Source organism: Diplotaxodon limnothrissa, linkage group LG9, assembly GCF_057381915.1.
Source record: "Diplotaxodon limnothrissa isolate DT_005_m linkage group LG9, D_limnothrissa_male_GT1.1, whole genome shotgun sequence".
Taxonomy (NCBI): Eukaryota; Metazoa; Chordata; class Actinopteri; order Cichliformes; family Cichlidae; genus Diplotaxodon; species Diplotaxodon limnothrissa.
The window spans coordinates 13,516,902-13,527,108 of NC_140604.1; the positions used below are offsets into that span (position 1 = coordinate 13,516,902).

At 37.5% G+C, this 10,207-nt stretch overlaps 1 protein-coding gene across 1 annotated transcript; it reads right to left on the reverse strand.

Moving 5' to 3' along the window:
* Positions 1–308: 308 nt before the first annotated feature.
* On the reverse strand, positions 309–7,790 carry LOC146625299 (uncharacterized). Its single transcript, XM_085362750.1, has 7 exons — positions 7,718–7,790; positions 6,277–6,591; positions 5,736–6,002; positions 3,964–4,254; positions 3,739–3,840; positions 660–702; positions 309–378 (listed from the first exon to the last, which is right to left on the reverse strand). Exons 1-7 carry the CDS (start codon positions 7,788–7,790, stop codon positions 309–311), a joined length of 1,161 nt encoding a protein of 386 aa, XP_085218876.1.
* Between the last annotated feature and the right edge of the window lie 2,417 nt (positions 7,791–10,207).

Sequence of the window (10,207 nt, forward strand, 5' to 3'; positions counted from 1 at the left end):
ATATATATATATATATATATATATATATATAAAGACAAAGAAAAAAAGGAACAGCAACAAAACTCCAAACCCAGATTGTAGCTGGTTCCCCCCCCCCTTCCGGCTAACTGTACACTTTTTATGATTATCTAGACAATTATTTCAATTTCTTTTCACTGAGGTATTTCAAATACATTTCCAACATTTGGACATTATTTAAGAAAAATATTTTAGTTTTACTTTCAACATTTAGCTCTTTTAAATTAATAGTATCCTTCTGTTTTTTCCCTTTAATGTGGTCCCAACTGTCCTAAACAGTTGTTGGTTGGTCAGGTTCTGTTTGGGTTTTTTTTTCTAAGAGTAGAACCGTCTTCACTGAGTTCTTGCAATTCAGCATCTCTGTTAAACGACAGGAAGAAAAAAAAATTGATATAAAGGTCAGTCAGACAAACCAGCTGTTTGATTTTCTCACATATTCATATCACGTTTTATGCTTTCATATGATGGATGTTGATGAATTCTACTTCCAGCACATCTGCAGTTCATTTTAATCTTTGACGCAAATAAGCAGAAAATTTAATTTCACTCATTTCATTTTTAAAAATATAACATATCAACTTTAGAAAACGATCAGAGCAAACAGAAGTAGGCTCCTCTGTAGTAATGTTTAGGATACTTACACATTATTAACGGACTTTGACCTTCTGTGGTTTTCTTGTTGACCTGAGAAACATTTTTGCATTCATAAGACATCGTCCATGAAAGAATAAACACAATGCACAATTCAGCAGTGCAGGCATGTCAGTAGTAATATACGTGTTTGTTTTGTGTGCTTGAATGTTAAATACACAGGCATGTGTACTTAACATTATAGTGTTTAACTGCAGACATCCTAGGTAAGATAAGGTAACTTTATGCATACCCAATTTGCTTTACAGAAAAATGATAGCATAGCATTTGGCAGGCCTTCAAAAACAAAAAGTATGTGAAGATTATCTGTCCTTATTTAGTGAGGATGTTTTACTTCCTGTCCTTTATGTCCTCGCCTGTGCTTGTGTATGGTGAGACTGTTTAAAAAAGGGTTGAGCCATATACAGGGTGAGGGGAGATGACCCAGGAACTCACACAAAAACACCCACATCCACACACACTCAGTGCCTCAGTTTTATGACTGGCTTTTAAGGCTGCAGGGGGTGCTGGTTCTTTGGAGTGGTCTGACACCGAGGGCAGAGGTGCTACCGAGCGGGTTCCCCTTGCTAGCAAGTAAAAACCGGTTAAGCTATTCGTCTTGCTTTCTTCATGCGTGATAAGTCTCTAAACTAGCGGGCCTGTTAAGCGCAGACCCAACACTATTATTTTATTTTGTCAATTTATTTATTTATTTTTTTTGTATTTCTTGTTAATTAAAATAAAGAAACAAAAATTATTTTTTGTGGATCCAACAATCAGGATTATATCTCGGCTGAGAGATCTCTCTCCAGGGCTCCCTCGGTCTGTCACAAGGCCTCCTCCCGGTGGGACATGCCCTGAACAATGCCCTAGTGAAACTCCACATCCTATCTCTAAGGGAGAGGCAGGCCACCCTTTGGAGGAAGCTGATTTCTGCTGCTTGTGTCCATGATTCTTCTGGTCACTATCTAAAGCTTGTGACCATAGGTGAGGTTAGAGACGCAGATTGACCTGTAAAATCAAGAGCTTCGCTCTTCCACTGAGCTCTCCCTACATCCACATCACTGCAGCCACAGCACCAATCCATCTGTCGATCACCCGCTCCACTCACTCCTGAAAAACACCCTGAGCTACTTAAACTCCTCCACTTGTGCAGCAACTCATCCCTGACCAAGAGTAGGCACTGCATCCTTTTATGGCTGAGGACAATATCCCCAGTTGACGTCACCAGCGCTCCTCCTGCACTATACACACTGCAGGTGGAGAACCTGCTTTCCCTTCCTGAATCACTTAGCAGTTTGCAGAGTCACTTCAAGACAGCCTGAAAGTCTTTTTCAGGTGTCAGGATGTGTGGACATCCAACTATGTGAACATGATAACTCAACAACAAGGTGCCAAAGGATTTTCTAATTGATAGCTTAGCTACATTTGACAATCAGACACTTTGGAATTTGGCAGCCTTCATACACTTTATGCATGTTTTATTTCTCAATGGGACAGTACAAAGCAGCACCACCGTTTCAGTCTTTTGACAAAATGACATTCAAATCTTTTTCCTAATTTGAATTCAGTGAATGTTCATATAATACTAAACCCTTCTGCATTTAGATTGCATTCATTTTCAGACCAGGGAACAATTTGACAGCAGAAGTGTTAAAAGATGTCTCACAGCTATTGTTACAGCATTAAGGTGGAACATTTTTTAACCTTCTGTAAGATGACTTGGTGATTATGTGCTCAGGAACTTGGGCAACTGTTAGGAGCGTGACTACAGTGAAGCAAGCTTGCTTATCATGGTCAAGACAGAAACTTCCTGAGTTCACATTTGTGAAATTTCCTGTTGTGAGATATAACACATCAGCCCTAACGTGAATTTGAAAACGGAACTACGTCTGCTCTAGATGTTGGTGAATCAAACTGTGACAAAATAACTTTTTATTTACCACCATGCATTTTCAAATACCAGTGTCCGTAATCTTGTGGCATTTTTTCATAAGAGAATGAGCTGTTTTAACAAATGAGACATAAGCAGTCCACTACAGCGCCATTACAGTAGCCTCTACTGTAAAAATATATGAACATGAGCAGCGGCACAACCGAATTACGGTGCACCTTTGTTGTTTGTGTTTTTTCTGCCTTTTCGTTCCATCTTCCTGCAATGTACTGATCAGTTTCAGTCATCATGAACTGATAGATGTTTGTTTAGATTGCACTTCATTGTATATATTTCTCCTGTTTTTTTATTTATCCCTGTTGTCTTACTCTTTATATTTTATTCCTGCACAGTTGGCGTGGAGCACCCATAATTTCCACCGATAAGGACCAGTACAGTCGTGGCCAAAGGTTTTGAGAATGACACAAATATTAGTTTTCATAAAGTTTGCTTTTTTGCTGCTAAGCTGCTTTTAGATCTTTCTTTGTTGTTTCTGTGATGTACTGAAATATAATTACAAGCACTTCATACTTGTTAAAGGCTTTTATCCACAATTACGTGACATTTATCATGATTTTTGATATAAGAAACAACAAAAACAAAACAAAACAGACAGCACAACAGTGAGGGCAAAACACACAAATAAGACAAAAGATTCCACTGCAGCCAAGTTTACACCGATCACATACTGGACTTGAAGAAGGAATTTAGTTTTTCAGTAATGAAGTCTATGAAGCACTTTAAATTGAATTAACTGATGTGTTTCATTTATAGAATAAGAATTGATCCCACACATCATCTCCAATTTGCAAACCAAACTCAAATGCTCTGAAAAAGCGTTCACAAAACTAGAAACCAACTCTTTAGAAGTTGGCGAACTCAGGAGCGTAAAAATTGGCCCTTCTTCCGGAAGAGATGGAAAGCTTGGGACACTCTGATGAACATAGTTTCTTATCTGTAAATAATGAGGGTTTATGCTTATTTTTTCTTCATAGAATCATAGACATACTCATAAATACCAAAAAATAAACTTAATTAAATCATCACATTAAAGAAAGAAGGCCATGTGGTCACATGAACAAGAGAAAGTGCTAGGTCAAAGGGGAACAAGCAACTGCACATGCACGCCACAAACAAGTACAGTAATGTCCTTTTACCTCTTTTCTTTTTACAGAACAATACCAAACCAGCGACTGCTGCTCCAACCAGAACCACTGCAAACACCCATCCTATGGCACTTTCAATATTGGTTGAGTTCCCTTAAAGGTGAGAGACTAATTATTTTTCTCTGGATGATTTATTTGTTTTTGCAAGTTACACATGTAATAACAGGTGATAACAGCTTTTTCTCATATAAGTTACAAATTCCTAATTAATCTTACCTTGATTTAGCTTCACAAAGATATTAGTCGTTATTGTCTCCGAAGCATCACTGAGTTCACATGTGTATGTTCCCTCCTGATCTGCAGATAAGTTCTGCAGTGTGAGGCTGCCTGACTCTGACACACCTCTCACATGCTGCTTCCACCTCTCTGACACTGTGTATTTAGCATCAGGCCCAGTCTTTGTCAGGATGATCTGACCGTGGTTGAATCTCCAAAGGAGTTTTCTCAGAGAAGTGTTTGAAGACGAGCAGGGGAGCGTTGTTTCAGTGTAGCTACTGATAACTGAGGCTGAAATAACACAGAAGCAAAAACACATTTTTAAGAAGTAAAACCCACTGAAATAAAATATCTTAAGAAATTCTGTGAATGACTTTGCTTTGAACCACAGATGAATACTGAGCCTGGTGGAGATGTCTGAATCCTAATCCTACCTAAGAAAAACATGTTTGGATAAACATGTAAATAATTTTTCATGTGTGTCATGGTCCTGGATGTGTGACACAGTGTTTATATGTTTTCTGGTTTCATTAATATGCTTTGATTTAGTGCTTTTCATGGTTCAGTTTCCTTGCTCTTAGTTTAGTCATTTGTATTTCTAGTACTGCATTTTCCCCAGCTGGTCATGTCTCTCCCCCTCTCTGTGTCCTCATGTCTGTTTCAGTGTCAAGTTGTTGTCACTTAGTATGCATCTCAGTGTGTTTCTTGTTTTATTTTGACAGTCTCTTGTCCTCGGTTCAGTGTATTCAGTTTTGCTTCCCTCTTGTCTCCTTGTTACTGATTACTTCCAGCTGTGTTCCCACCTGTTTCCCATCCGCTCATTATCCTCTGTGTATTTAAGTCCTCTGTCTTCCTCTGCTTGTTGTTGTGTTGTCCATGCTGATGTCTGCTTTCCCCCCCACACAAGCTCGGTTTTCTCCCTGCTTCTAGTTCCCAGATTTCTTGTTTCTTAATGTATTATTTGTCATTTCCCAGTTTGAAGTGTTAGGTTTGGTTTTCTTGTTTTTCATGTTTGAATTTTGCTTCAGCAAATAAAAGCTGCCTCCTTTAGCTATCTCTTTGTGTTGAAGTCCTGCCTTTGGGTCCAAACTCTGCATGCCACACAACAAACCCAAGACAATGTGTGTCTGACAGAATGATCATATTATTTAATAAATGTAATAAGCACCACAAATACACATTCTAATTTCTTACGGTTAGATTTGGTGCTGGGGTCATCATCACCAATAACCTGAAAGGGTTAATGTATTTAAATTTATAGTTAAGGACTCAAACCGCTGTAATTTTCTAATAAAACAACCATTTCTCACTTCACTGCTTCTTCACATTATAACCAACAATGTGCTGAATGTCAGCATCACTCCATTCTGGAGCATTATATTCTCATGTAGTAGCTGCCAAACAGTGCGTTTGGTCACTAACAGGGCTCAAGAGAAAAGTATATGAAAGCAGAAGTGGTGTCACTTGTGTAAAAAGAAACATTACTCAGACCTTTCACATGACACGATGTTTTGAAGCAGTTATTTGTATATGTATGTGTTGAAATTTTTACCCGTTGTTGTGCCTTGAGCACAAAATTGTTCAAAACTACTACCAATTCATTTTTCCTCTGGATCAGGGAGCATGAAAAATTAATGTTCTCATTTATAAGCAAGTAACTTAAAATGAAACCAACCCCTCTGACCTCTCAAAAGAAAATTCTGTTTTGTTGTTTCTCTTAGGAAGCGATGCTTCTCCATTTTTTAAGTTTCCTTCTTACATGGAATACTCACATGCTCGACTCAAAGTGGCTCGCTTCCTGTTTCTGTGTGTGCTGATAGTGCAGCTGTAGTCCAGATCTTTAACTCTCTCTGACACCATCAGAGAACTATTGATGTTGTAAAGAAGCTGTTGAGTCTCCTGGGCTGTGGTTTTATACTGGAGGGACATGTTGGATGGAGGGCTGGTGGTCCAGGTGAGATTAGGTTTAGGGTAGAGTCCCTCTGAGCTGCAGGTCATCTGGTTTCCTGTTTGCTGAATGTTGACTTTTTGGACTGGAGCTGCAAAAAAATATTTATAATAATACAACAGACATACAAGGAACCAGTTTCAAACATTTAAGCATATATTTACATTAAAATCAAGGTTTTAAATAAAATGTTAACATTATTATCAGCAAATCTGTGTGTCTGTGTTGCATTCACAGTTAGCTAATCGGGTTAGCTAATAGCACAAAACTCCATCCTCTAAAACTTTAAGACTACGAAATTCGTGGCTGTTTATTCTTTCCTTCTAACATGTCTGTATTCTCTGCATATTCTGTGTTTTTCATACCGTTAACATTTAGGTTGATAAATGAGTCTCTGTTTCCCTGAAGGGTGCTGATGTGGCACTTGTATCTGCCCTCATCCTGAACCTTGACCCCTGCCAGTTGCAGTGAGACATTTCCTTTGGAGATCTGGTCCTTGAACAGAGAGGTCCTGTCTCTGAATCTCTGGTCCTGATATCCATGCTGGTCTTTGTTGTTATAGAAGGAGTGGACATGAATGTCTCCTGACATCTTAAACCAGTGAATGATAATTTGAGTGACATCCTGGGAACTGCATGGCAGCATGCATTTCTGCATTAAAACACAGGAAACCTCAGTATCTGAAACATCAGGTAAAGATTACATTAGTGAGACGTAATCAGAGCTACATATAAAAAGAAGAAATAATATTACTGCTTTCATATTTGAGTTATATCTGTTCAGTTATTAAGCAAAAACTGTCGTGAATCCCTTTTGCCTGCTTTGGTGCAAATTAAAGTGACAACAGGTGGAAAGGTAGGACAGATTTTTTTTTTTACTTTTGATTTCAGTGAAATACACAGTCGTAAGAAAAGAAATACTTGCTGACTTAATAGAAGTACAGGGAATAATAACAGTAAAGGATCCAGTTCAATACAACCTTTTTCAAAGCCTCTTTATTAGTTTTAGTGGCCACACATCTAAGGGTTCATTTCACATCTCCTGAATGTGTTGATTCCCAGACTGCCAAAACAATCAGTCATTTAGATGCTTAATTGACAAAACCAATTTTAATTTAATGGATGTATAACCTATAAATCTATTATTTTTCTCTAGTAATTAAAAAGATTCAACATCTTTCTTGAGCAGAATTCCAGACTGTACAGATGGTCCCTTCTCAAAGGAAAGAATACAATAACTTACTCAGGTATATACTAGACTTAATATTTACTGAATAAAATAATGGATTTCTATACATTTTCCATCAGATAATGTTAATTATAAACTAGACATTTTTAAGTGAGAATAGGAAAGAAAAGTATTTCTTTGTGCTGCTGTTGTTTAACGCAACATCCGCTAGTTTCCTCTTTCTGGCGCAAAAGCCAATCAGCTGATCATTGATCAGTTTCATGATTGAATTAGCAACTTTCTAGCTGAAGTAGTACTGGACAAATCGTGTACTTTTTCATCTCAACTTTAAAGTTCGACCTCCTCGGCTGGTCCAACCCAGAGTCGATCATGACCAACTGGCCAATCCGACACCATTCATTTATACCGTTAAAAATAAAAAAAAAAATAAAAAAAAATAAAACCCCATCGGCCCATAAAAATTAAAGAGAGCAGCCCACTGGGCATATGCCTGGTATGTCCAATGGCCAGTCCAGCCCTGGGCTTGTGGTCATGCATTAAATTAATAAAAGACTATCTTTCTGCACACCGTTTTACTGTTTAAATGAAAGTTGCTCCTAAATGTTCTTATTCCCTTACCTCCTCTGGAAGTAATCAACATCCACACAGAGATTATAATCCACCAAAACACAGTAGAGGAGACCGTGCTCATGTTACCGTTACATTTCACTAAGCACACAATGAAAGAGGAAGAAAAACAAAGAGGCGAGCACTTCCAGCATCACGTGACACCAGCTTTGTGGATTAAAAACAATAACAATATAAATAAGACATGAAATCAAATAATGAAATTTAAAAAAACCATTGTAGCAAAATTATTCCAGGAGAAGATTTATCTTGGAATAACCACCATCCAAATTATCTCTAAATTCTAGAGGCAAAGAAAAGGACATGCAGGACAGAGAGAAGCAATAAGTAAAGGCAGACATTTGTCTCTAAAGACCAAGTGTTACACTAACTAAAAGTCTTGTGTTCAAATATAGGCTTCACCCTCATGCTATTTAGAGCTATGACAACTTTAATGCTATTATTACAACATCTACATAATTTTTTTTACTAAGTAATTTTAACTTAGTTTATTGTGTGAAGGGGATGGGCTGGCAGCAAGAGTCTATTTCCATAACTATACACAAACTGTAGAGGAAAAAAAAAACACTTACACGTGTTAGTAACACAGTACTAGTATTTGAATAAAAGCGCTGGTCATCGGGAACACTGCCGGCAGTACAAACACTGACAGCATTTCATTTTCATTACTCACACTGTATTGCCCAATCAAATATCTTAATGTCACCAGCCCCTCCTCTACCTTCACTGTGCGCTCGTGCACAGCGAGTAGGTGGAGCTTAAAAGCCAAGAAACATAAAGAAAAAGAAACAATAAAAATAGAAAAAGAATAGAAATAGTAATAATAAAAACTGGAAATATACACAGCAAAATGGTCAGATTAACCAACATCTTACGGGAGGGTTTTCCTCTCTTCACTGGCTGAATTACTTCATATAGAAGTAATGTAGTAAACTGTTTGGCTGTGTAGTTTTGTTTATTGTTCCTGGCGCTACTGGAGCTCTGTTTTTTTTTTTTTGTTAATTTAAACACCATTTTCCTCTTCAGTTATTGTATGCCCTTACGGTGTTGAAGATGAGTTATAGGAAGAAAAAAAAATACTATTCCGAGTAACAAAAAAATGTGTATGTGTGTTGGAAACCTTTGCAGAGTGTGCGTTTGTGTAAATCAAACGTAAACCAATTTCATGTGGTTAAATGGCGCATTTACCTGAGATATTTAATTTGAGTAAAAGTTCTCAGTGAGGAAACATAAACTTGTCACTTTGTGATCATTTGTCCCTTTCAGGGGCCTAATCCATCCTGTCATATTAATTCGTTCAATCCTGGATTAAAGTAATTTGGCAATTTCATTTTTCACTGACTATAAGGTGTATTGTGGGACCAAACTTGCAATACTAGTGGAACAGTGATATCATTTCCATCGTCTCTGTCTCTCTCTCTTCTTTAAGTCCCAAAGGAAATAAAAACAGCATACGAACGTGCACATTGAATTTGGTACAGATTTAAGGTTTTACAGGTGAAGTGTCTTGCCCAAGGACACAACATCAGAGTCTGTCTGAGCCGGGGCTCAAACCGGCAACCTTCCGATCACAAGACAACCTGCCGACTCTTGAGCCACGATCGCCCGCAATATAAGAATTATTATAGTCGTTTAGCTCAGTTCACTCCTCCTCCATCAAGATTGTCCTATGAGGTGAAGCCAATACCTGTACAGTGGGATCATCCGGATGGTGTAATTAATACGAAGTAGGCTGCCTCACCATAGATCACTTCTTAGTCTGTTGGCAGAAAAAAGCTTGTCCCATATTCAACATAGTGTGCTTGTGGCCAAATATTTGGCACAATTTTTTTTTTTTTGAAAGAACGGCTTCAAAGCTTACTGGTAGTTGGTAAGAAGTCCGTGTGGACAGAACAACAACAACAACAACAAAAAGTCAGCGTCTCACTGGTGTGTAACAGAGACCAGAACATATATAACGTATACAGAAACCAAATTACACGACGTTTTCCTTTTTCAGTTCTTTAATAACAATAAAATACTATTGTACTGTATTGAACCCCAGTTCGATTTTTTTTAAAAATTTAAACCAAACAAACCTCATTCATACACATTATTTGCAGTGCTGTTATTAATCACTCGTGCCACTGGTATTACTGAGGATTCAAGCACATGACAAAGTAAAAAGTTCAAAAAATGTAATAAACACAAACTTTATTCAATGTTTTACAAAAATATTATTCAAATTTTAAAATGCTTATTCCCTTCTTAAGTGTCTCCCTCATCGTCTAAAATAATTTCAGTTTCACTCTAACCGTGGTTCTGGTGAACAGACGATATTGTGAAGCTTTGCATTTTATTGTCCTTTGTACAGCATGACCCTGAACACCACATGATTTCTACACAAATATATGAAATACATTTCAACTGTGATTTCTCTTTCCTTACACCACAGTTACAAAAAATAAAATAATAATGAATAACTACAAGTTTGCTACTAAA